At 39.9% G+C, this 26,876-nt stretch overlaps 1 protein-coding gene across 2 annotated transcripts in view; it reads left to right on the forward strand.

Annotated features, from left to right (window-relative positions):
- LOC126367000 (protocadherin-like wing polarity protein stan) overlaps window positions 1-26,876 on the forward strand; it is a 273,660-nt gene that overhangs the window by 229,320 nt on the left and 17,464 nt on the right. For both annotated transcript variants that reach the window (XR_007566430.1, XM_050010348.1), the window contains exons 6-39: window positions 411-551; window positions 5,275-5,498; window positions 6,093-6,218; window positions 8,318-8,484; window positions 9,139-9,281; window positions 10,778-10,948; window positions 11,462-11,649; window positions 12,138-12,375; window positions 12,686-12,890; window positions 13,290-13,442; window positions 13,915-14,135; window positions 14,494-14,665; window positions 14,974-15,269; window positions 15,930-16,062; window positions 16,327-16,526; window positions 17,047-17,214; window positions 17,637-17,811; window positions 18,395-18,520; window positions 18,818-19,058; window positions 19,543-19,765; window positions 20,020-20,162; window positions 20,391-20,525; window positions 20,881-21,035; window positions 21,407-21,573; window positions 21,947-22,219; window positions 22,476-22,589; window positions 22,918-23,092; window positions 23,735-23,874; window positions 24,184-24,370; window positions 24,838-24,930; window positions 25,211-25,320; window positions 25,615-25,824; window positions 26,105-26,291; window positions 26,565-26,873. Coding sequence is in view for 1 of the 2 variants with exons in the window: in XM_050010348.1 (XP_049866305.1) it covers window positions 411-551; window positions 5,275-5,498; window positions 6,093-6,218; window positions 8,318-8,484; window positions 9,139-9,281; window positions 10,778-10,948; window positions 11,462-11,649; window positions 12,138-12,375; window positions 12,686-12,890; window positions 13,290-13,442; window positions 13,915-14,135; window positions 14,494-14,665; window positions 14,974-15,269; window positions 15,930-16,062; window positions 16,327-16,526; window positions 17,047-17,214; window positions 17,637-17,811; window positions 18,395-18,520; window positions 18,818-19,058; window positions 19,543-19,765; window positions 20,020-20,162; window positions 20,391-20,525; window positions 20,881-21,035; window positions 21,407-21,573; window positions 21,947-22,219; window positions 22,476-22,589; window positions 22,918-23,092; window positions 23,735-23,874; window positions 24,184-24,370; window positions 24,838-24,930; window positions 25,211-25,320; window positions 25,615-25,824; window positions 26,105-26,291; window positions 26,565-26,873 (6,109 nt within the window). In the remaining variant the exon portion in view is untranslated. The remainder of the gene's footprint in view (window positions 1-410; window positions 552-5,274; window positions 5,499-6,092; window positions 6,219-8,317; window positions 8,485-9,138; window positions 9,282-10,777; window positions 10,949-11,461; window positions 11,650-12,137; window positions 12,376-12,685; window positions 12,891-13,289; window positions 13,443-13,914; window positions 14,136-14,493; window positions 14,666-14,973; window positions 15,270-15,929; window positions 16,063-16,326; window positions 16,527-17,046; window positions 17,215-17,636; window positions 17,812-18,394; window positions 18,521-18,817; window positions 19,059-19,542; window positions 19,766-20,019; window positions 20,163-20,390; window positions 20,526-20,880; window positions 21,036-21,406; window positions 21,574-21,946; window positions 22,220-22,475; window positions 22,590-22,917; window positions 23,093-23,734; window positions 23,875-24,183; window positions 24,371-24,837; window positions 24,931-25,210; window positions 25,321-25,614; window positions 25,825-26,104; window positions 26,292-26,564; window positions 26,874-26,876) is intronic.

Below are 26,876 nucleotides of genomic sequence, written 5' to 3' on the forward strand. Positions count from 1 at the left end.
ATATTTGTCTAATTTATTGTCGAGTTATGTCTGACCGAACCGTAACCAGCCCCAGTATCTAATTTTAACTTAATTGTTACTATAACTTATGGGAATTGTTAAAATATGGAAAAAAACTATCTCTACCATCAAATACATAACATAACATAAACTGCCTATATACGTCCCACTGCTGGGCACAGGCCTCCCCTCAATCAACCGGAGGGGGTAAATCAAATACAAATATACTTTATTGCAACAAGATTCAGGTTGTTACTTGAATATTAAAGTATATTTCAATTTTATGGTAGAGATCGTTTTTTTGAATGCCCGCTTTGGTCGTCTTGGCGGAGACACTACCGTGCCCGCAGATTGAATTTCACTTTATTATTATAAGTTTCCCAGTTTTAACAACCTGGCTTCCCTTGCAGATCAACGTCCTGGACTGCAACGACCACTCGCCCGTCTTCGAGATGCAGCAGTACGAGGCATCAGTGAGAGAAGGAGCCAGCCCTGGCACCACCATACTTACTGTCAAAGCCACTGATCAGGATGTCGGGAAGAATGCTGAGGTAAGGGTTGTAGAAATTACAAAATATTATCTCTCTCTCTTTATTTAAGAGCTGCCCTCTTGACGCTGGAGTAATCAATCACCATTCCTCTCTTCTTCCCGCCAAAACCTTCACCTCCTGATACGACATGACCTGCACCTTTTCTTTTATTTGTGTCATAAATGTTCTCCTAGGTCTACCCCTTCCTCTCTTCCCTTCAAGTTTTCCTTCTATGATGTCAAAATATTATACCTAACCTAATTGTTTGGCAAACGTTCTGTCTTATGAGGAAGTCAAGGAATTGGCCTTTCATAGACAAGAATGGAGAATGCTATACTGACAAGAGCTCCGATGTGCCGTTCCCGCGAATGTTTTCACTTTGGGAACGTCCCCGGCAGTAAAAAGAGCTTTATTACCTAACCTTTAGGCAGACAAATGACAATGGGCACTTTTGTATGAAACTTGGTCCAAGAACCTCCACTGATGAGACTTATATGTAATGAAAGCTTATGCTTTCCCTATGATTCTGGCAAAGTTCTATCAGATTCTGTCCCGGGGTTCTTTTTTTACGGCCATGTTTGTCCTGGCTAAAAATGTGATAAAATACAGTGGGAGCTAAAATCGGCTCAAGATTTGTTGCTGGATAACTAAGTCTACATAAATAATTATATATCATATTGTATATCATTTTAAAGAGGATCTTTTCCAGAATCCGAAACATAAAAAAAATCAAAAAAAAAATCTTTATGTAAGCGAATTATAGTCAATTTATATCTGCAGCGCCATTGTTTCTCGGTAGCTAAGTTCAAGTTTCATGCCTTTTACCCCTTCCAAAAGTATCTTACCGATTTTTTTTTATATTGCTTCCTGAATTTGATCTGAGTGATAATAACAAGAAAAATAAATAGACACCTCTCCGATAGAGACCGCCTAAGCTATTGCCTATTGCAAGAAATCGTCATCATTAGCAAGTCATTACGGTATTGCATATAAGCTTATCAGCAACTTGGAACTTGGTCCAAGAACCGCCACTGGTGAGACTTGCATGTAATGATAGCTTATACTTGTCCTATGATTCTGGCAAAGTTCTATCAAACTCTGTCCTAGGGTTTTTTTACGGCCATGTTTGTCCTGAGTGTACAGTAGTGGACTGCAAAATCACCTCAGGATTTGTTGTCGAAAAACTATTTAACTAAGTCTATATACATAATTATATATCGTAATGTATATCAATTTTAAAGGGGAAGGTTATCAGAATCAGAAACACAAATAAAAAAAAATGTATTATGTAAACGACTTTTAGCCAACTCACGTCCGTAGCACCATTTTTCTCAGCAGCTACGTACGAGTTTTGCGCCTTCCAACCTTTCCAAAGGAGCCCAATCATTTTTTCCTTCTTTTCAGAAGGAAGGAAGGAGGTGCTACGGACGTGAGTTGGTTGGTTGGTGTCGGTTTACATAATGTATTTTTTTTATTTATGTTTCTGATTCTGATAACCTTCCCCTTTAAAATTGATATACATTATGATATATAATTATGTATATAGACTTAGTTAAATAGTTTTTCGACAACAAATCCTGAGGTGATTTTGCAATCCACTACTGTACACTCAGGACAAACATGGCCGTAAAAAAACCCTAGGACAGAGTTTGATAGAACTTTGCCAGAATCATAGGACAAGTATAAGCTATCATTACATGCAAGTCTCACCAGTGGCGGTTCTTGGACCAAGTTCCAAGTTGCTGATAAGCTTATATGCAATACCGTAATGACTTGCTAATGATGACGATTTCTTGCAATAGGCAATAGCTTAGGCGGTCTCTATCGGAGAGGTGTCTATTTATTTTTCTTCTTATTATCACTCAGATTAAATTCAGGAAGCAATATAAAAAAATCGGTAAGATACTTTTGGAAGGGGTAAAAGGCATGAAACTTGAACTTAGCTACCGAGAAACAATGGCGCTGCAGCTGTAAATTGACTATAATTCGCTTACATAAAGATTTTTTTTTTGTTTTTTTTATGTTTCGGATTCTGGAAAAGATCCTCTTTAAAATGATATACAATATGATACATAATTATTTATGTAGACTTAGTTATCCAGCAACAAATCTTGAGCCGATTTTAGCTCCCACTGTATTTTATCACATTTTTAGCCAGGACAAACATGGCCGTAAAAAAAGAACCCCGGGACAGAATCTGATAGAACTTTGCCAGATTCATAGGGAAAGCATAAGCTTTCATTACATATAAGTCTCATCAGTGGAGGTTCTTGGACCAGATTCGCCCATTCTCCTTTCTCCGGCCAAGAAGTTAATGCCATCTGCGGCAACTCTACAATAAGTCACGTTAAAAAAAATCAGATAACCAGAGTACAAGAAAGAACAATTTGAAAAGGAAAAGCAGCCAGTGTCCTTACTATTAAAGAGTTTTTACAACGAGAACATTCCCACTTTTGGAACATTCCCTGGGTCGGCACATCACTGGACAAGAGCGTGGCTCTTAAATTAAAAGTGATAATGGCCCCGATTCCTGCAGACACCGCCTAATTTTATTTTAGGTTATATCCGTCATTTTCGTATCCGTCGAAAAGGAAAGGGACGGATGATTCACAGCTCTTAATTTTAGGAAGAATGAGTAAATTAATGTGTCGGGTTATTGACTGACGTAAAATTTTTAGACGGTTGGTTTAGATTTGTGCTTAAAATTGACGTGTGTTCCATAAATTTTATGCTTGTCGATTACCCGTCCCTTTCCTTTTCGCCGGATAAGAAAAGGACAGATATAACTTAAAATAAAATTAGATGGTATTTACAGGAATTAGCACCATTAAATTGCTTTTTACCTTATTTAACATGTCATTACGTACCTGTCGACCCGTTAAAAATAGTTTACTATTGGAAAATCTAACCGTGTAAAAGGAGAAATTCCTTCTCTAGTGTGGGTTGTGACTTTGTGAGGTCAGTGACCGACCTAACAACCCTGGAATAGCTGGTGGACAAAACCGCAGAGATTAAGTTTCTGTGACTCGCTCTCGTCTTCACATTTGGTAAAGCAATCGCGACCATTCTTGGTTTTGAGGTACAAACCTCTGCTGAGTGTACTTAAATGCTTTTTTTTATATATGTATATTGTAGGCAAACATTAAAGACTTTTTGGAAATCAACGCCTAAGGTGGTTAAAAAACTAGTAAACTAGTACTTCATCTGACTCTCTCGTATCCAAAATACATACGAACTCCAATTAAAATTAGACTCAGACCAAGCTCAGATTTTATGCGTCCCAAACTTCCGATGATGTGGTTACTTTTGCTCAACAGGGGGGTTAAAATGGCCACATCGAAGCAATTCATCTATGAAAGCAACATTGCAATTTGACATTTGCGCATATAAAAGTAAGTGCGCAATACAAACAAATAATGTCAAAAAGCAAAATTGCTTTCTTAGATGAATTGCTTCCATGTGGCCATTTTAACCCCCATGAAGGAAGGGTGTAGGATTCCCAGCAACGTTATGGGCTAGAAATTTACCAAAAAAAAAATTCTCTATAAATGATGATAAAACCGTGGGTAAGTATTACCTAAATAATTAATTAACGCTTTTAGTAGTCACTAAACCGAACGACCGCGATTTCAAACCACAGGCAGAAATATATCCGGAAATACACATACATACATACATAAACTCACGCCCGTAATCCCTAATGGGGTGGGCAGAGCCACAAGTAATCAAAGACAACTTGCAGCCACTGTTGATACGATGTCGTAAGCTGGATATGATGAACCTTATGGTGATAAGGGATCAGCCTATCGCCCATAACATATTCGGAAATACTGTATTGATATTCCACCAACAGGGTAGTTAATCTCACTGATCGTACAATATTAAATTCATAATTACATCATATAACATAAATACATTATATATATACGGAAATGGCGTGACAACTTGGACGCTTGCCGGAAAAATGCCGGAAAAAAAGAAAAATGGAAAGAGGAAGGGGAGGCCTTTGCCCAGCAATGGGCTCTTGTAGGCTAGATTAGATTAGATTATACATCATATACAGCTCATAATATTGGGATTCCAAATATGACATATTGTATCAGTAAATATTGTCCGTCACAATATCCTTCCAGAATTTTCCACAGTTGACACTTTTTGTTTTCCTTGCAATTAGCAACACTTTTCCGTCGCCTCAAGCAGACAGTTATTTTGTAATGTTATTTCTTAATATAATCTAGCCTATTTAATCACACACACACGGAAAAGGCCTCCCCGTCGTTTAATAAATTAAATAAAGAATATAGTAGTTTCCAACTAGTCAAATCAGTTACTTTTTACAAAACACGAAATTGCTATACAATTTGTATGAAATAGCAACCTGTGACGTCATAGAAAAATTTGACAAAATGTCGCACTTATTATTACATTTTTCTTTATTAAACTGTATTTTGTCACCTTTAGATCTGTATATCTTTGACCTAGGAAACTGCCCAATTGTGCTTTGGAAATATTTTCATTGCTTGGCGCTGTCAATGTATCGTGGTTTTTATAATAACCATAACATAGGCACACGACTGTATCCCAGTTTGGGTAGTCAGTGGTACATCCACCGCGAGCCGAAATAAGTACCCACGCCTCATCGAGCTTTCTGTTAGACCAACGTGATATGTTTTATAACATTTCTTTGTAAATGGACTTTATTTGCTAAGAAACCTATACATTTTAACAAAATTCGTTTTTACAGGTTGAATATTCAATCGACACAGTTACAGCAGAAACAGTTAACTCCGACGGCAGCAATGAGTCCATAGAAGAACAGTCTGACGCGCAGGACGTGTTTAGAGTCGACGGGCGTAGTGGAGCTTTGCTTACCAGGTCACCACTGGACAGGGAGAAAGTTGCGCGGTACACTGTAATCGTGAAGGCTACTGATCAGGCTAGCCCGGTATCTGATAGACTGTCTAGCAGGTAAATAATATAAGTTTTCACTTACACACCACACCCATGACACTACGTACAAAAATCTAATTTTTACCGTGTGCCTCGTAAGTGCGAGCGGGACAAACAATCCGCGCGCGCTCCCATTTTCTCCTTGGCGGCTTACAGTAATTTAGGTTAAAATAGTTGAGGAGCTCAGTGGCGCAGGGGTTAACGCGCTCGTTCTGCGATTGTTGATGTTAAGCAACTTTCGCAAAGGCCGGCCATAGGATGGGTGACCACAAAAAAAAAGTTTTCATCTCGAGCTCCTCCGTGCTTCGGAAGGCACGTTAAGCCGTTGGTCCCGGCTGCATTAGCAGTCGTTAATAACCACCAATCCGCACTGGGCCCGCGTGGTGGTTTAAGGCCCGATCTCCCTATCTATCCATAGGGAAGGCCCGTGCCCCAGCAGTGGGGACGTTAATGGGCTGGTGATGTGAAGTTAAAATAAGGCCCCGGGGGGGTGAGGTAATTCCAGCTCGGCGCCCGATACTTAGTGGTGCGGGGTGTTTAGTTACCGTTCTAGACACAGTATCATTCTTTATTCTGTACCATACACCTAATCCTAAAATGTTTTTGTTTCAGTGCGACAGTCCACGTCAACGTGTTGGATGATAACGACAACTACCCGCAATTCAGTGAGAAAACCTACACTGTTACTGTCGATGAAGACATCAGCGTGGCTGATAACCCTGTCATAGCTAGAATAAAGTAAGTTATATCAAGATTATAATTCATTCACTGAAGAGATATACGCAAAACGTAAACAGCCTGTATGCTTCCCACTGCTGGGCATAGGCCTCTCCTCAATCAACCGGAGGGGTATGGATACTCCACCACGCTGCTCCGCACTGCGCATGAAGGGTTGCGAGTAAACTGATATAGCCAGATGCTTTGGAGTAGATCTTGATCAAGCTTTTAGTGTGTAACATAGCAAAAGTTCATTTAAATCCGTTCAATCGTTACATTATGCGTAAGCCACAGAATAATACAGTTTTATTATATTAGGTATTAAGCGTCAGATTCGAAGTAAAGCGATCAATTAGTATTCTAAGATTCGTCCTAGTCCTTCAAATGCGTACAAATTGCTTAATTAATGGCATTAGGTACTAGGGTCTGTTGAAAAGTTTCTTTAAAAAACTCCGCCTAATAAGTTTCCAGCAAACTTTTAGCATCATTTTTCTGTTGGATTAGCTCTAGTAAATGTTATCTCTCTGCAGAAATACAATACAATGTTAACGCTACGTTGCTCGTTTTGAGAGAGAGAAAAAACTTTTTTCCTAAGCAACTTTATACACTTAATCATTTGTCGACTTTGTTTCTTTTCAAGCAATTGTCATTACGAGCCACTGCATTCGTCTAGGGGGCAGTTAGGTCTTACAACTTCGCCCATAAACGGAGTGCCAAAAGCTATCCTTATTTACATATTCTGTCCCAAAATAAAACAAGAATCTTTATTATACCGTCCTCTTTTGAGTATTCTCTGGTGTCCTATCGTTTGCCTTTGTGTGAATTAGTGCACAGAAGTGTAGACCAGCGGTTCCCAAAAGGTGGTCCGCGGGACACTGGCGAACCGTGAAAGGGTTGCCAAATCCCGAGAGTCATAGCATCTGCATCTGACTAACTACTGGTAGAAGGTAGTCAATAATCATAGATAACAGAATATAAAATTGACCTTATTTATTCTGTGGTCAACATCAATCAAACTACAAGGTATCCTGAGAAGTTATCAGAGATCTTAAAAATATATTTTCTAAAATTACGCTTTTGAGTAACCATACCTATGGTTACGTTTCATAGACAAACACACACGGACAAACAGAGTCACACCGCAAAATTTCCTCTTCCAATTTTAGCACAGACCCCTAATAAACTGGGAAGCGCTGGTTTCGTCCAACAAGTAGTTCGTTTTACTTCCATTCTTTAATGTAACGAAGCATACTCCATCACGCGTTCCCCTACGGATTGGAGGAAAATAAGGCTGAGACATTTTAGTAACTCTATTTATCCTCGGACCACCCACAGCGGTCTGGCATTTACAATTTCCAAGTCCATAAATTACTGTTTAGACGAGATTATTGCACTTGCATCGCTCGATATTACAAGAATACGGCAGTAAATTTGCTTCTTTATGTAATCCCATAAAATCGCCATTGAGACTCTTTTTTGTCTTAAGGGGCTTTGATAGTATTTGATACTTATTTAACGATAAAGCAACAGAAAATAGTATGAAAACTCGAGATTGATAAATTATCTAAGTAGTCTTATCTTGAAATTTAAAATAAGTTTTTATGTATTACGTTTGGTAGATACATACCATAGAGAAATATAATTACAGATTGTTAGTGGCATCGTAACGAAAACTTTGAGGGATGATACAGACCAAGATTCTGAGTTGATATCAAGTGGAATTTTCCGTCGCAAAAGTATGGAACTGAAAATAATTTGAAAAAACACTAAAATTTTCATGATTGTTTTTTTTTATGGTGCAGAATTTCACGACGGGAAATTCCACTGAATATTATCTCAGAATCATGGTCTGAATCATCCTCCTCAGTATTCGTTACGATGTCACTAACATCCTGTATAATATAGCTGTATAATATAGTTATATTATACTAGATACGAGTACATACAAGGTGGGTATGTTGCTGTCCCATTTTAATCCATTTCGAAAATAATGAAACTTGCATATCCGTGATTTCAATCAGGCACGAATACTTACTAAAACTTTACTTTAGATTTACTTCAAATTAAAGACAGTTTAAATAAAATACTATACTGAAACTATAACTTACTTGTTTCCACAGAGCGACAGACGCGGACGTGGGCGCGAACGCGGCGATCAGATACGCCATCATCGGCGGCAACACGCAGATGCAGTTTGCTATAGACAGCCTCAGCGGCGACGTGTCCCTCGTCAAGCCGCTAGATTACGAGTCTGTGCGCAGCTATAGGCTCGTCATCCGAGCACAAGGTATGTTTAGACAGCAGATCATCATACTAATAGCTAAGTATACTGTTGATTAGATTAGCTATGCCGTTATAGGCGATAACACGCAGATGCAGTTTGCTATAGACAGCGTCAGCGGAGACGTTTCGCTCGTCAAGCCGCTAGATTACGAATCTGGGCGCTGCTGTAGACTTGTCATCCGAGTACGAGGTATGTTCAGACACCTGATCATATTAACCGTAACGTACTACGTATATACCGTAGTTACATACGATAGTTTAGATCAGCTACGTCATCATCGACGGTAACACGCAGATGCAGTTTACTGCCTCAGTGGAGCAGTATCACTAGTCAAGCCGCTAGATTACGGGTCTGTAGCATCACTCATCATACGGGCGCGAGATATCCCTTGACAGAAAGTAACAACAAGACAGACGTTATGACAAGAGCCATGACACACGCCTTTAGCGGGTGAACTATAAAACGATGTGTTCAGTCTAGGCTGGAAATAATCTAAACAGTAAAACCCCAATTTATCCTCGTGACATTTCCAGACACAATAGTTAAATAATGAGATTTGGATATTTAAAAGAACATTCGTTCTTACGGCTTTAAATCATGATTGACTTCGTATCCAGTAGGCAGTAATCTTTATTCTTAAGTATGTATTCTTTTCAGACGGCGGCAGTCCATCCCGATCCAACACGACCCAACTGTTGGTAAACGTGAAGGATATCAATGACAACGCTCCTCGCTTCTACACGTCGCTATTCCAAGAGTCTGTCAGTGAAAATGTTCCAGTGGGCTTCAGTATTGTTAGGGTAAGATTAAACAATTAATTATTTATGAAAAAGAAACCTAGAAAAAGAATCTAGATACGTGCCACTATTGGACAGAGGCGTTTCCTCAACAATAAATGGCTCTGCTCTCCTCGACAGTGATGCGATTTGTATGTGTGTGCGTACTGTGTAGTTTACGTAAAGTAAAATTAAAAGTTAAATTTTAGAAAAATGACAGCCTCCGTGGTCTAGTGGTTAGAGCGTTAGGCTCACGATCTGGAGGTCCGGGTTCGATTCCCGATGGGGACATTGTCGAAATCACTTTGTGAAACTGTCCTTTGTGTGGTAAGGACTTTACAGGCTTTAATCACCTGATTGTCTGAAATAATAAGTTGACTCCGTGCTTCAGAGGGCACGTTAAGCAGTTGGTCCCCGCTATTAGCCGTAAAAACACCTCCACCAACCCGCAGTGGAGCAGCGTAGTGGCGTATGCTCCATACCCTCTCCGGTTGATTGAGGGGAAGCCTGTGCCCAGCAGTGGGACGTATATAGGCTATTTATGTTATGTATGTTTTAAAAATTTAAAATTAAAAAAAGAAATTCTAATTTCTAATTTTACTTTAATGTTTACTTTATTTTTAAATACTTACCCTTAATTGTATAAGTTATGTAGCCGTAATTGTCATATACATTAGTCACAATACCGTAACCTTCTAAATGTAAAAATGTTTTTACGTATGTGATGTGGCTGTACTTTATAAATAAATAAATACGTTAAAATAATAATAATAATAAACTGCCTATATACGTCCCACTGCTGGGCACAGGCCTCCCCTCAATCAACCGGAGGGGGTATGGAGCATACTCCACCACGCTGCTCCAGTGCGGGTTGGTGGAGGTGTTTTTACGGCTAATAGCCGGGACCAACGGCTTAACGTGCCCTCCGAAGCACGGAATCATCTTACTTTTTCGGACAATCAGGTGATTCAAGCCTGAAAAGTCCTTACCAAACAAAGGACAGTCTCACAAAGTGATTTCGACAATGTCCCCATCGGGAATCGAACCCGGACCTCCAGATCGTGAGCCTAACGCTCTAACCACTAGACCACGGAGGCTGTTAAAATATCAAATCTTATTTTCTACTTCAATAGAACAATGAAACAGTGAACTCGCTGTTTCATAATTCATAAAAATAAATGCAGCTGCAAGATTGTCTTTCATTGTAAGTTAAAAACCATAGAAAATATTTTTGCAATAAGTACAAGTGAGATAACAAAGGATAACAATAACTTTCCAGAGTTCTAAATACAAATGAAAATTGTCTTGTTTAACTTTTCTTTTTATGTGACAATTCCATTCGAATAGAATCTTTATTGAACGTTCCATTTGAAAAAATAAGTAAAAAGAATACGATCGACTTTTGTTTTTTCCCGCGCATGGTTTCTATTTATTCTTCTGTTTGACTCTGTTTGATTGCATGTACCAAATTCATACAAACGTCCATCTTCATTAAGTAAAAATATGAGTATCTCTCCTAGGTCCAAGCTTACGACGCGGACGAAGGAGTAAACGCAGAATTGACCTACACATTGTCGGACAAGGACTATGGAGGAACCAACGACATTCCAATCACTGTCGACTCCAGGTCCGGATGGGTGTACACCTCTGGCCAGTTAGACAGAGAAGTGCAGGCTAAATATCAGTTGCAGGTAAACTATAAAACTATATGCAAATACTTGCTAAAATATGTACCTACGACATTCTATGTATGATCACGGCAGAACTGAAAGTCTTCTAGTAGTAGATCTAGTACTCTAATAGTAGACTAAATCTTCTACTTTTCTGTCTTCTGATGTCACATGATACAAGTGCGTATTATTTTTTACATACTCAATGTAAACTTGAGATTACGCAACGATGATTGGTAATTGGTCGCTTGATGGGTGATCATCGTAACTTTTTCCTCCTTTTATGTCAACGACGAAAGTCACTTAAAAAGTCACTATGGTCCTAGCCAGTTCGATCTCCGCTACCAAACTTGCACCGATGAGTTATTAATTTATCTTAAGTGCAATTTTCACTAATACAGTTGGCTCAACCATTATAGACGGTGATACGGCTCACCATCTATCACGATGATCTAACAGATTCACCAATCGAGATATAGGCGTGAGCTTATGTTATGTCAATGACAAAAAAAAACAGAACCATTCCTTGCACAGGTAACAGCAACAGATGGCGGCACACCACCGCGGTCAGCGACAGCATCTGTCGTTGTAGTCGTACAGGACATCAATGACAACGACCCAGTGTTTGTACCAGCACAGTATGACGTGGAACTGGCTGAAGATGAACCTCCTGGCACGCCCGTAGTCACTGTCACTGCTACTGACGCTGATGAAGACAACAGGTATGTTTCTATGTTTATCGTTACACTCATAAACATAAGCAGCAACGACCCGGTAGACACACTAGCACAGTATGATGTGCAACTGGCAGAGGATGACTTGGCATACCCGTCTTCACTGTCACTACTACTGACGCTAATGAGGACAACAAGTATCTTTTTCATAAAAGCGTAGTGTAAATTGTTTATGATTTTTAATTGTTCATGACTATCTGTAAGACATTTTCTACAAGATACGATATATTTTTATAAATCATATAAAAGAGGACATGATTAGTAACTAAATCCACATCTCATTCTTTGCAGTATTAGATGACTTCGACTTTTTCAAGAAGTTTTGATCCTCCTAACTTCTATTAGCTCAGTTCCGTAGAAGAAGAAATAGGTCCTAAGTACATAAAGTCCATTACACAAAAACCTGCAAATTGAAAATTCCGTTCATCATTCGAATGGGTACTCATCGCAAAGACTAAGAAACTTCTCCACCACAGGTTGCACTACGAGATAACAGGCGGTAATACTCGCGGCCGTTTCTCCATCACATCTCAGAACGGTCGAGGACTTATCACCGTCGCCCAGCCTCTGGATTTCAAACAGGAACGCCGCTATGTCCTCACTGTGACCGCTACTGACAGCGGAGGAAGATCTGACACTGCAATGGTCCACATTAACATTACCGATGCCAACAACTACGCGCCCGTGTTCGAAAACGCGCCCTATACTGCTTCTGTAAGTACACCTTACTGTCGAACTCAATAATTGGTTTTATACTCGCCAAAAATAGTTTTAGAGTTTGAAGTGTTTCTGCAGTCTACCTAAGTGTAAATATGTGTAGGGAATAAATCTCTTAGTCTCTTGCAATCTTTTTTACATTTCTAAGTTCCTACCTACTGTATTAATATACATCTACCCCATTGGGGTATACTGAGGTGCATCTATCGCAAGATAAACTAATTACTTACCCACACCTCACCAAACTTTCTGTAAGAACAACGTCATATGTGGTTATAAATAAAAAAAATACATTGAATTCCCCCAGGTTTTCGAAGATGCGCCAGTAGGCACGACAGTTCTGGTAGTATCAGCGACAGACAGCGACATGGGGGTGAATGCTCAGATCACGTACACGTTGAGCTCCGAGATATCCAACGAAGCCGTGGCTCATCACGAACAGGAGTTCAGCATCAACCCACAAACTGGTGCTATTACCACCAATAAACTGCTAGATCGAGAATCTATGAGCGGTATGTGCATACTTTATAAAATTCGTACTATTTGATGTTTGCTTCTGTTGTTCGTTGAGCGGAATATCTCTATAACAGTACGGTCTACTTTTATTTTTACAATGTGCATGTGGTAAGCAACGATACGTTGTAGCCTAAGATAGAGCGGGTGCTCAGTGCGTTGCGAGTGAGCGGTGGTCAGTTAAGGGTTTAACAAGTACTCGTATTTAAATCAGTCTAACTGGTTAGGTTGGGAGTCACTAACTCCTGGTTCCAATCTACCTATTGCAGCACACGACCACTCATAGCACTGAGCGATGTTTATATTGACTAATATGTGTGCGCATGCGCACTGAAATAGGTTCACGTGGACATTAAAATAAATAATTCAGAATATTAACCCAATTTATTTCTCTCCAGGGTACTTATTAACAGTGACGGCGAGAGACGGCGGCGTGCCATCTCTCTCGGACACCACAGACGTGGAGATATCAGTAGTGGATGTCAACGACAATGAACCTGTGTTCAAACAACAGCTGTATAGCGCTAGCATCATGGAAGATGCTCTAGTTGGTAAGTTTAGGAACTACTTGAAATTGTTACTGAAGTTCGTGACTTAAACTTTGAAAGAGGAGACTCTAGATCTACACCGAGCAACATAGTGTGCATTAAGGGAGGTTTTCTAAAGTAAGATTTTATAGACTGTAATGCAGCTGCCTTTCAATTCAAATGCAGTCCGTTTATAATGAATCCACATACCTATGTTGAAAACAAATTTCTTTCGGATTTAGATGTGAAATTGAAACTTTTATGTCAGTGTGTTTTCTTTTCATACGATGATGTGTTATAATATCCGAAAAAAGTCTACATCCAGATATTTCGATCACTGGTGATAACCAAGTAATAACAAAGTTTTGAAATCTTTGCATTTTTACACACGTTTATTTCCAATTAATAGCATAATTCGTTCGGTTTTAGCTTCCTGGGTAATTATAAATATCGATCCTCCAAATTATGATGTTTTATAATTATTTTCTCCCTACAGGCACATCAGTAATCCAAGTTAGCGCAACAGACGCAGACGTAGGTCTTAACGGGCGGGTGCATTATGAACTAGACCCTAAGGACCGGGAGGAAGGTTCATTTGTCATCGACCCGGCGTCGGGAGTCATCAGAACTAACAAGGCTTTGGACAGAGAGTCCGTAGCTACTTATGACCTGAAGGCTTTGGCTATTGACGGGGGTACACCGCCGCAAAGTTCTACTGTAAGTAGTCTTTACGATTTATAGGTACAGGTACTTACAGGTACAGATGCTTATAATGACCTCTACCCTCGTTGCATGGGATACTCTATCGTGCTTGACTTTATCTGCATGGACACCCTTTGGCACCCACCAATTTGCTGCGTCTATTAGTCGAAACCCTCAATATTCGTTGCGTCGCGCGAGTTCCATCCTGCAGGGCAGGCCCTGTTCAACATCAGGATATTTATGTAAAAAAAAATGTTTCGACTAATAACAAACTACGTTTGCCTGCTTCTTGTTTTAGTAAGAATTTGCTTAGCTTGCTATTCGAGCTGCATTTACATCTAGTCATAGCAAATTCTAATCTCTTTTTTTCTAGGTGATAGTCCACATAAAGATTGAAGATATCAACGACTCGCCACCAGTGTTCGAAAGCGACTGCCTCACATTCTACATCCCTGAGAACAGTCCTATCGGCACCACAGTTGGAGAAATATACGCTCACGACCCTGATGAGGGCGCTAATGCTGTTGTGCATTATTCTATCAAAGGTTTGTAGCCCTTTTCCTTTCTTAGGTTGCTGGAACAAATTACTATCTATCAAAAAGACCTATTGTACTTCTTATTGTTCGTAAATCTTCTGCCCAGAATACCAAGATCAATTGTCTTTACGATATAAATCGCAATTGGAGACTTTACTTATTTTTCTTCTATTTAAATAAGTTATACCTCCATTTGTTGACTTTAAACTACCGCCCGGAAAATTATTATAGCTCCTCTCTAAGCCATGCTAATCAAGAACGTTGTTTGAAGCAAATCTCCTGTCAGTCACACTAAAACTTTCTCCAACTATTCTCAGGAGGTGACGATTCCAACAGCTTTTCACTCGAAACCCGCCAAGGTTCTGACAAAGCAGAACTAGTAACCATGGTAGACCTTGACTACGAAAGTCCGAGGAAGAAATACGAGCTGATCATCAGAGCTGCTAGCCCACCGTTGTGGAATGATGTCAGAGTTGAGATCTTAGTCACTGATGTGAACGACAACGCGCCAATGATGAAGGATTTCCAGATCATATTCAATAACTACAAGGACTGCTTCCCTGTTGGACCATTTGGAAGAGTACCTGCCTATGACGCTGATGTTACTGACAAGGTAAAGAATAAAAATATCTCCTGTACAATCGCTGTATAGGTAACTGTACCTATTAACTAAGAGCTACTGAGCTCTTCTGGGCGAGCTCGCTCTATCTTAGGCCTCGTCAATGCCTTCGATAAAGTCTGGGGCCAAGAGCAAACCCATCAAATAAAAAAAATACAACATAACAATGTAATCTACTTTCAAAAGTAAAGTAGATTACATTGTTAAATTAATTCAATAAGTAAAACTGGGTTATCTTGCCCATTTTTCTTCTTTTCTCACGTAGGTTGTGAGATCAATGGCCGAGCTCATCAACCCTTATTATTGAGCCGCCAACGGTCCCATTTAATGGCCACATGGCTGATGTAACGAATACATAATAATGCCCTCAGTAGCATGGAATTATTTTATTTTTCGGACAAGCAGGCGATTTCAGCCTGCTATGTGCTGACGAAACCAGGGACAGTTCCACGAAGTGATTATTTTTTAGACATGTCACCACCGGGAATTGAGCCCAGGACCTCCGGTTAGTAAGTCCAACGCTCAACCACTGGAACACGAAGGCCACTATCTTGTCCTTTTCCCTAAGCTAATTTAAAGAAATTAAAACAGATGTCTCATTTGTTTATAATATATAAACAAAACTATGTCTACTAAAGAATCTTCTGTTTCCAGCTTCAATACCGAATCCTGTCTGGCAACAATGCAAATCTAATCCTTCTGAATGAGACGACTGGCTCGATGACATTGTCGCCTCAGCTCAATACCAATGTCCCAAAACTGGCTACCATGGAGATTTCTGTGGCAGGTTTGTGTAGATTGTGCATTTATTTTATTTCTGATAAAATATATAATTACGTCATATTTATAATTAAACTCATAATTTACTTTAAAGGGTATTAACTACTGCTAACAAGGGATGAACAGAAAAATATGTCAAAGAAAGTTTTATTTTTAATATCGGTTACCTACTTTAAATTCGAATTAGCAGTGATATATCATTTACTATCCGTATTGAGATGAATTTTCTCTTTAGCTGTCCTGTTATAAAAACTTGTATGTATTCTCTTAGATGGCGTAAACGAAGTAAAGGCAATGATGCAGCTCTCCGTTCGACTCATCACAGAAGATATGCTGTTCAACTCGATCACAGTGCGACTTAACGACATGACTGCCGAGTCCTTCCTGTCTCCGCTACTGAGCTTCTTCATCGACGGACTAGCCGCTATTATACCCTGTCCTAAGGAGAATGTCTATGTATTTAGTGTACAGGTAACGGTGATGATTTCTCGATTTTAATTTCTTGCTACAAAACAAAGCAACAACAACTCAAGGCAAAAAAGAACCTATAAAAGGTTTCCGTAATTTTTAAAATCAATCTATTTTAAAATCCCTAGTTTTAAAGCACCTTGGGGGTTAAAAAGGCCACATCGAAGCAATTCATCTAAAAAAGCAATTTTGCTATTTGACATTCGCGCATATAAAAGTAAGTGCGCATTGCAAACACATGTCAAATAGCAATATTGCTTCTTTAGATGAATTAAAATAAAAACAAATCTACATAAATCCAATAACTTACACCATAAGTCGTATCCTCCACTGAGAAATGTAAGTACACAGGATTCTCAGGAACCATAGAGCAACACGGGCCTCCAGCAGAAACATTATTTTGCCTATTTCCCATAGCGTAACAAGTTGCCTCCAAACGCGGCACACTCAGCACTACAGCCCTATTCTAAACACACCTTGTTTCTGAATCTTCTCTCCTTTTTCACGAATTTATTTATTTCAGGACGACACGGACGTATCGGGCAATATTCTCAACGTATCGTTCTCGGCGCGACGGCCGGACGCAGAAGTTGGCGTTGCAGGCGATACTTCTCCGTTCTACTCGCCGACGCACTTGCGTGAGCGAGTGTACTTGCATCGGACTACGCTGGCTAGACTTGCTACTGTACAGGTTGGTGATACTGTATTATAAGTTCAATTCAAAAATACTTTATTGCACAAAGATACACATAACAAATGGGACAAATACATAAGAGACAGAAGAAGTACAATCGGCGCACTTCATGGGGCAGTGAATAAGCAAAATATTTTGCCAAAAGACGACTCACCAGGTCTCATTGAATGGGTTTGATGCTGATTATGTATAATATATAACTATTGCTTTCTGTCTTTGATAACGCTCTTAAAGTTACCAATGAACACATCTACGCAATATCATTGTCTGTGACCTTTGGCGGTACAAAACAAATGCAAAAAAAGGAACTGGCGTAACTTCTACGAGTGGTATCACCATGTTTTGTGTTAATATGCCATCAACACTAATTCCAAAGGTTAAATCCAATTACCATTCCCCTAAAGCCGTCAACATTCCAGGTTCTCCCGTTCGACGACAACATTTGCGTACACGAGCCATGTCTCAACTACGAGGAATGCCTCACTGTCCTCAAGTTCGGGAACGCTTCTGGCTTCATCAACAGTGACACAGTGCTGTTCCGGCCTATATACCCTGTTACTACCTTCACTTGCCAGTGTCCGCATGGGTTTACAGGTAAGTACTGATGTTTCAGTACTTTCAGTGCTCGTTGCGCTACAATGAATATCTAACCATTTTTTTAATTATAAGCATAGAATAATCAAATAAACAGATTCTAGATATCTACTTCTCTTGTTTATATTCCACAACGATTCAACCCATGGGTTGGCAAATACGTCTGAGCAAGCCAACTCAGTGGAGTCAGATGATTCATGTTTTCTTGCTGAGACGTGTTGCTGTTGCAGTTTCTTGTCATTTCTTCTCCTCAGAAATGACGTAAATCAAAATTTAAAAAGGTTACATTGACTTTCAACAAGTTTATAAATACATGATAATTACGTTGAATAAATGATTCTGATTTCTGGTGCCATGCGGTATAGCGTATTATTTATTGCTTACGAATGATCACAAGTATTGTCGAACCTGCAAAATTCACATTCAAAATTATCACCTGTAAACTTGTAACTTGCAGTGCTTATGGGCCAGGGTTGATGAAGTTGATATTTCACCTCACAAACCACACGATAAGTAGTAGTAGGGCTTATGTTAATCAGGCAAAACAATAATTTCAACAATTTCCTCGACTCTTTCCTCTCAGGTTCGAGAGAGCACTACATGTGCGACACCGAGGTAGATCTGTGCTACTCCTCGCCGTGCATCAACAACGGCACCTGTCTGCGTCGTGAGGGCGGGTACACTTGCGCTTGCGCAGCTGGATTCACTGGTAAGTTTCAGAACAAAGCTCAGCCATCTTGGAATGCTTTTCCTTTTTGATATACTCAGGTTAAATGTGAATAATTGTAATTTACAGTCTTATTTGTCTTATTAATATTTTTTTGTATATTATCTTGTTTTTACATTGATTTACTCGCCATACAGCGCATTAGTTTACTCTGTAATGCTATATGCACCTTTGTAAATAAATAAATGTATTTAAACTTCACTTTTAGAGTGGTCTACCTGCATTCTCCCAAACACATTCCCATTATCTTTCTCAACTTACTTAATATTTTATCCCTAGGAGTGAATTGCGAAACGATTCTAACAAAAGCAACATGCGACATCAACGGAGATGGGTCTATATGCCGAAGCGGCTCCCAATGCGTGGCCAGGAAGGAAGGAGGCATCCTGTGTCAGGGATGCACTATTGACGCGGAGTACACCACTGCTATGTGCGAACTGAGGGCCAGGAGCTTCCCTGTATCTTCCTTTCTCACGTTTCCTGGCCTGAAGAGACGACATCGGTTCCATTTGAAGATAAAGTAAGTTTAATCTATATTAAACTTATATACTATATACTTCCTTGCACATAAACAATACACACTAACATACACTTATACATAGATGGCGAGGAATTGCTTTAGCCACCCCTGCCTACCTCTTCAGGGATACAGACGTTATGTTATGTTACTTTTTTTAGGTTGTGATAAAGATGCTCTTTACTTTATAGATCAAAAGGGTTTCTTTTTAATTAGTCACTTCTCCAGTGATAGATTCTTTTTGTATGTGATCTATTGTAGATTTGCCTTTGATGGCATTCACTACTTAACCGGACATGCGAGGAGCGCAGAGGGTTCTCTCAGAGTAATATAGAAAGACTCCCATAATAGAATAGAATAAGACTAAACTATGCACTAGGCGTGAAATCCAATATGTAGGTTCCTATACGCATCCATAACATAAAAATGTCATTCCGCTGAAAAAGCCCCAAAAATTACCCTGAATAAAACAAATCTTTCTCCCCAGATTCGCAACACAAACAACATCAGGTCTTCTTCTGTACAACGGCCGCTATAACGAACGTCACGATTTCGTCGCGCTAGAGGTCGTCAACTCCGGCGCAGGCAAAGACAGTGGTCCAGGGTTGAGGTTTACGTTTGGACTGGGAGGAGCCAAGACTGAAGTCACAGTCGCTGGGAAAGTCGCAGATGGGAACTGGCATACTGTGGAAGTGGAGTACTTTAATAGGGTAAGTTGTATGGATGTACAGTTGTATTGGATAAGGTAGAAAGTAGTACTTCGATATCGATTTTCGGTTATCAAAGGCGAAAAATATCATAAATTGTGATGAGAAAAATACATCGAAAAAATCGGACTCGGACCGGACTTAAACCCGCAGCTAAATGATTATACTTTAGGTATATGATGTATCAAGATCATTTCAAGATCAACCAGTGATCTGAAAATAGACTACAATGATGCAAATAAAACATTTGATTACAGACCGCAACGATGATCCTCGACGATTGCGACAAATCGCTGTCTTTGGCTGGCGCAGCTGAGTTTGGTATCAAATACGCATGTGCCAATTTCAGCAGAAAAGTGTTGCCGCCTCGATGTGATATACCAACTGAAACTTGCCACCGGTAAATATGTCTATTATATTTTAATCTTTCCTTGTACATACATGCATATAATAGCCTATATTCGTCGCACTGCTGTGCCTGTGTATTCCTACGAGTATAAACTATTTAACTAGCGGAGATTATAAGACACAGAAGCCCAAGAAAAGAACTTAGTTTCAGCATACGCTAGCTGGAGCATAATTATACATAATAATGCATCTTATTCAACGTCATATATTATTCACGCAGGTTCCTAGACTTAACCGGACCGCTGCAGATCGGGGGACTGCCCAACATCCCGAGCAGTTTCCAAGTGAAGAACAAAGACTTTGTCGGCTGCATCTCTGATTTCTTCATTGACCATAAATTCATCGACCTCAACAGGTATGTAGTAGTTCAAAAGTCAATATAGTCGTAGTCACTTTAATAGGGTATTTGACTGGGTCAAAGATAAATTATAAAATGCTAATGTAGAAATAAAAGCCAGTCTCAGATGATCAAAAGTCAATATCATTTTATTTTTCGAGTTATTTCCGAATTTTATTAATGAATTAAGTAACAATGAAGTAAGGTGTTTGACCGCTTTTATGATGACGTCACCTGACAGTATTTCCATAAGTAGAAACTGCAAAGAAAACTTTCGTTTTGACGTTTCGTAAAAAATATCTCATTTGACTAGGTTGTCAAGTAGCCTATTGTTGTCATTTATGTGTGACTTCTACCTTATGTTTACTTCCAGTTACGTGGCTGACAATGGTACGATTGCGGGGTGTCCAGAGAAACGTTCCCAATGCGGCTCCGCTCCGTGCTACAATAACGCGGAGTGTCACGATCTGTGGGACACGTACTTATGCGAGTGTGGCGAGGGATACACTGGCAAGGATTGTGCTGAATGTGAGTATCTGATTATTTAGGGCCTTCGATTTTCTCTACTATTCTTACAGATGAATGAAGAATGTTAATCTTAAGATTAGCTTAATAGCTAACATAATTGAAGAAATAGTCTCCTATAATGTTTTTGAATGAAAAATATACATGTTAAAAAGGCCGAATTGAAGCAATTCACCTAAGAAAGGAATATTGCTATTTGACATTTTGATGACATTGCGCACTTACTTTTATCTTTAAAGTCAAAGTCTAGCCTTCGAACATATTATCAAAGGTTTTATTTACCAAGCCACCTGTACCAAAAGCTGGGTACTTCCACTCTTTATCCTAATATGAACGTCTGTGTAAACCAGTCACCATAACCCCTTACCTTGCAGCGACGGCCCCTCCATGGCGCTTCAGCGGCGACGGCATGCTATCATTCAATCCACTGCTTCGCCCCATACAACTGCCCTGGCTCAACGCGCTCTCCCTGCGCACTCGACAACACGACGCCTTCCTCATGTCCATACAAGTTGGGCAGAATAGTAGCATATTTATAAGCGTAAGTTGCTACCTCAAATTGTATTTTAAATGTGCCTGTTTGTGTGCCTAATTGTAAATGTGCCTATTTCCACTCTCGAATTAAAATGCATCGTAGGTATGCAAGAAAGGTATTCATTTAAATTGGACGGGTTATACGAAAAATTTGAAACTTGGCTAGGCCCTCTGTAAAATTAAGCTAAACCAAAAACAGAAAACCAGAATAGAGAAGGAACATAAAATATAAAACTTCTTTACTCTTATCTTGAAGGCATGGTTGCTAAGCTGCAGTATTGGCCTCTTTTCAATCTCGTAAAAGCCCGGTGTCTGTCAATTTCTTCCGTGAACCATTCAACTTTCATACTCTTATCTAATCTAATGCCTTTTACCTACAGCTTAAATCCGGCCTCCTCCACTACTCATACAATGGCGAATCAATGTTCCTGCCATCAACAACTCTTGCTGACGGAAAGTGGCATAGGATCGAGATCAAGTGGCTTGGCACTGACATATCAGTAAACATAGACTACGGATTACGAACTGTGCTACTTCCTATGTTAGCCAATAAGGTGCAAGGACAATATATTGGAAAGATTCTGATTGGTGGGCCTGATAGCACCGCTGGGTTGTTGGCGTCTGAAGTTGGGTACTTCGAAGGATGTATTCAGGTTAGTATACGACTGAATAAAGAAACAGTGAACCAGAATACACAAAGTGGCTGTAGATTCGTAACTCTACTTGTAAGTTGAGTTGATTACGAAAGTTCAATTAAGTTCAGTTCGCGTCCACATTCTTACATTATTCTTGATTGACTAAACGGTACAACTGTTTGGACCCCTTTTCTACCACGATACCTTCCTCAGGCTTCTTGTCTTCATCAAATTTTGCGTGTTAGTATGTTTTTATATTCATTTTGACTTTTAGGATGTACGAGTAGGAACAGCGCAGTCGTTGTTGAACAGACCTACAGTGAGAGAAAACGTGAGAGATGGCTGTCAGTCCAGAGCTGATTGTATGCTGTCAATCTGTCCACCATTTGTAAGTATTCCTTTATTTTCTTTATTTTTTATGATTAAAAAATGTAAGAAACACACTATAAGCACGTCCTGTTGTGTTGTGTGATTACTTTTTTTTATATAACAATGTTCCGAATAGGCACGTTTATTTTTTTCTCTGTAACGCACCGTCTATTCCCCACCGCTGAGGAAAGAAATTCCTTTTATACTTTCAGTCCCCTAGATCGAATTGAACTCAAGAATTCCCTTCCGGATGTGGAGCAAGGAAGGGTTTCTTCAGACGTGTAGTAAATACCTCAAAATAAGAATCCCTTTACTAGACAATAAATGCCTTCCAACTTCCCCATCAGAGTAAATGCGTGTCATCCTGGGACCACACGGAGTGTGAGTGCGAGCGCGGTCGGTTCGGACCACACTGCATCGCCGCGTGCGACTTGACGCCGTGCGGCGCGCATGCTCAGTGCGTGACGGAAGACAACGCGCGCGGGTACCGGTGCCAGTGCGACGATGGATATTTGCTTACTCGTGAGTTTTTATTTCAATTTTATAAGCGTGACATCCTGGGACACACTGAGAGCAAGGGCGAACGCGGTACTGCATCAACTTTTTAAGAGTCATACTGGTGCTAATTCCTGTAAATACCATCTAATTTTATTTTAAGTTATATCTGTCATTTTCTTATCCGCCGAAAAGGAAAGGGACGGGTAATCGACAAGCATAAAATTTATGGAACACACGTCAATTTTAAGCACAAATCTAAACCAACCGTCTAAAAATTTTACATCAGTCAATAACCCGACACATTAATTTACTCATTCTTCCTAAAATTAAGAGCTGTGAATCATCCATCTCTTTCCTTTTCGACGGATATGAAAATGACGGATATAACTTAAAATAAAATTAGGCGGTGTGTCCAGGAATCGGGGCCATTGTAAACGTTCTATAGAAAGGCCACCGTGCTCGGGCGATTTGCCTCTATTCATATTACATTCGATTTCCATAATGAGTTCTGCCGACAGCGCAGTAGGTACATGATAATGGTATTTATATATGACATAATCTCATTTACTTACCAAATCAATGGTATCTCACTCACGGCGCATTAGCGCTTCGGCACTGTAATGTCGTGAAAAAAAGGTATAATAATAAATAATAAATAATCTCCAGCGGACGGCTGCATAGAGGAAGGCATAGAGGAGTGCCCGGGCGGGTGGTGGGGCGTGAGCGCGTGCGGCCCGTGCGATTGTGACGTCATGCACGGGTATCATCCGCACTGCGCGCGCAGCACCGGCCGCTGTCACTGCAAGGTTGGTTTAGACTACTCATAGCTTACTCATTGACCAATCTGAATTTCAAATCATAATTTCGGGTTTAATTAGATTGGAATTGTAAAGAAAACTTATGTTGACACAAATTAACTTGATGTTTTATAATTGCACCGACCTAAATAAGGCGTCATATAAATAAGGATTAAATTCCTCGAAATAATGTTAAAAAGTCTCGAAACTATATTTACAATCGTACATAATATAATTTTTACTCCTACATCTGTTTTAACAACTTTGAACTTACAGACTTTCATTATGATACTAATTTAATCTCATCACTCTTATCAGGAAAACCACTACAAGCCTCCGGGTTCAGACGAGTGCCTCCCCTGCCAATGCTATGCGGCGGGATCAATCAACAGTTCGTGTGAAGCCACGAGCGGGCAGTGCTACTGTCGCGGCGGCGTCATCGGCCGCGCCTGCGACTCGTGTGCCAACCTCTACGCTGAGGTCGCTCCCAATACTGGCTGCGAAGGTATACCTGGTCTGCTAGTGTTATATAGTGACTAAGTAGTTCGGCGTCGGCATCGAACCGAAAATCTTGTAAAAAGCACAAAATGAGTCATATTCATATCATATAAACCATAAATAATCACTGAAGCACGTACACGAGACACATGTACATAGTTACATGGGCTGATTCGGATTGACTTCTAGGGGTGCTCTATCTCTTTCGGCTTAACACAATATTTTGGGATACCCTGACTCTCCCTGTACAGCACTGTTGCTCCTGCTAGTGCTAGTTCGTTGGAAGAAACAACCGCAAAGCAACTTCAGAAAGTAATAAAATATTTCGTAGATGTTTATTGGTTAAGACAAAGAAAACATAAAAATCTCGGGATATCTTGGAAATTGAAAATCCAACGTTTATCTATTAATTGTATGTACCCTCAATCAAAATTTGTTCCAAATAAATATTACCAATGCACCTTTTTGTTATAGTGGTCTACGATGGATGTCCTCGATCTTATTCACACGGCGTCTGGTGGCCTCGAACTAAGTTTGGAGTCGAAGCTGTTACCGAATGTCCAACAGGTAAATTTCCTTCAAAAAATTATATTACCTAATCCCGTAGAATAAGGAATGATACTACGTATAGAACGGCATCTCTCCACTCCCCACTAGCGGCTGAGCTAGGCTTACCTCATCCCCCCTCGGTCTTACTTTAGTCTTGAATTGTATGGGCGTCAGACGTCACACGCAATGATGCGTGTATACGATAACGTCTATATGTAGAGTCTGTGTGTGGGTGTGCTAATACTGAAACCAATTTCATGTAAAATTTTATTATTAAACCAAATGTATTTGTCCGTAGGAACAAGTGGTAAAGGATCGCGAATGTGCGATGAGACGCAAGTAGTTCCCTGGCAAGAACCGGACATGTTCAATTGTACAACGTCTACCTTCTATCAATTGCGAAAACAGGTAACTAATTTCAGAAGTTCATATCCTGTACGGTCACGAGCATTAATATGTATACACTTTGGTACCATGTCACATTAACTTTTTTGACAAATTAAACTGTAAGTCTCACTAAATGTCAAATATGTTAGTGCGACAGACTCCTAAAGTGGGTACATTATATTGCACATGACTGTACTTGCTGTAACCAAGTACATAGGTAGTTTCCATAATCTCTTATTACAATCAACTTTTAACGAAACGAAATGTTAACGCGAGTAAGCGAGAAGGAAGTCTTACCTTACTTTCTTCTTCCAGCTAAACAAAATCGAAACAGGCGAGTTAGCAGTGAACACCTTTGTTGGCGTGCGTCTAGCGGAAGACCTAACGGCTGCCTGCGCGAATACTCCGCGGTTGTATGGAGCTGATGTGCTTGTAGCCGAAGGTATACTGCTTGAGCTGATGCAGTATGAGCTGCGACAGGCTGGTTTGAACCTTACGCATAGCCAGGACAAGGACTATGTTCGGGTGAGTCGATAATAGATACTGAGGATCTTGAGTTTTTTTCTGAGAGTCCAATGGGTACTCCTAGGATAAAGTGCTGATGTCCTGGTGGCCATAGCTGTGGAACAAAGTGCTGGAAGTGTTGTAAGGCGCGACAGACCGGACTTTATCTCACATGTATCCAAGACAAGGAGTATGTCCATGATGAGTAGCATTCTTGGAGTAGCAAGTAGAACGACATGCCTTTGCTTCCGGCGTACCTATCTATAATCGTTTCAACAATAACATAAGTAATTTATTTCAGAACATAATAAAATCAGCCAATACGATACTGGACTCGCAATACGAGAAAGAATGGCGTCGCATTCGCGAGCTTACGGGGCACGGCATAGAACATCTGCTACAGAAGTTTGACAAGTACATTGCGATCCTTGCTGAGAGCCAACATGACACATACACCAGTCCTTTCGAGATCGTCACTAGCGACTTGGGTACGTAATAACATACAATGTTATAGTAATTGTGTAACTTGTATATAAATCATTTGTTGACAGAACGTTACCTGATATGTGCCGTGTGTATTCTCAAGAGGCGAGAGAGGAAGAAGCCAGCGCGGTAATGTCAAACTCTTCACTTAGTTTGTGAATCGCCAAAACATTTACAACGATGCCAAGAAATTACTGTAGAACGACTTCTAAGATATAATAAAACTTACTTACATTTTCTTTATCTACAAGTTGTTAAAAAGTTAACCTAATTTACAGTAATTGGCGTGGACATCGTAACGGCAGAATCGATATACGGTTTCGAACCGACCCAGCTAAATCGCTATAACATAGAATCATACACAACCGAACGTGTGATTCTACCCGACACATCTTCGTTCATACATTCGCCGATACAAGGACCGGGGTACTATGGTACTGGGAAAGCTAAGAGCAAGAAGCCTTCGAGTCCTACAGTATCCTTCCCGAAATACAACAACTATGTGAAGAATAAGAATAAATTCGATAAAAATACGAGAGTGCTTCTGCCGTTGGATCTACTTGGGATAACTAATAATAATGTACAAGGTA

The sequence above is a fragment of the Pectinophora gossypiella genome, chromosome 5, assembly GCF_024362695.1.
Source record: "Pectinophora gossypiella chromosome 5, ilPecGoss1.1, whole genome shotgun sequence".
Taxonomy (NCBI): Eukaryota; Metazoa; Arthropoda; class Insecta; order Lepidoptera; family Gelechiidae; genus Pectinophora; species Pectinophora gossypiella.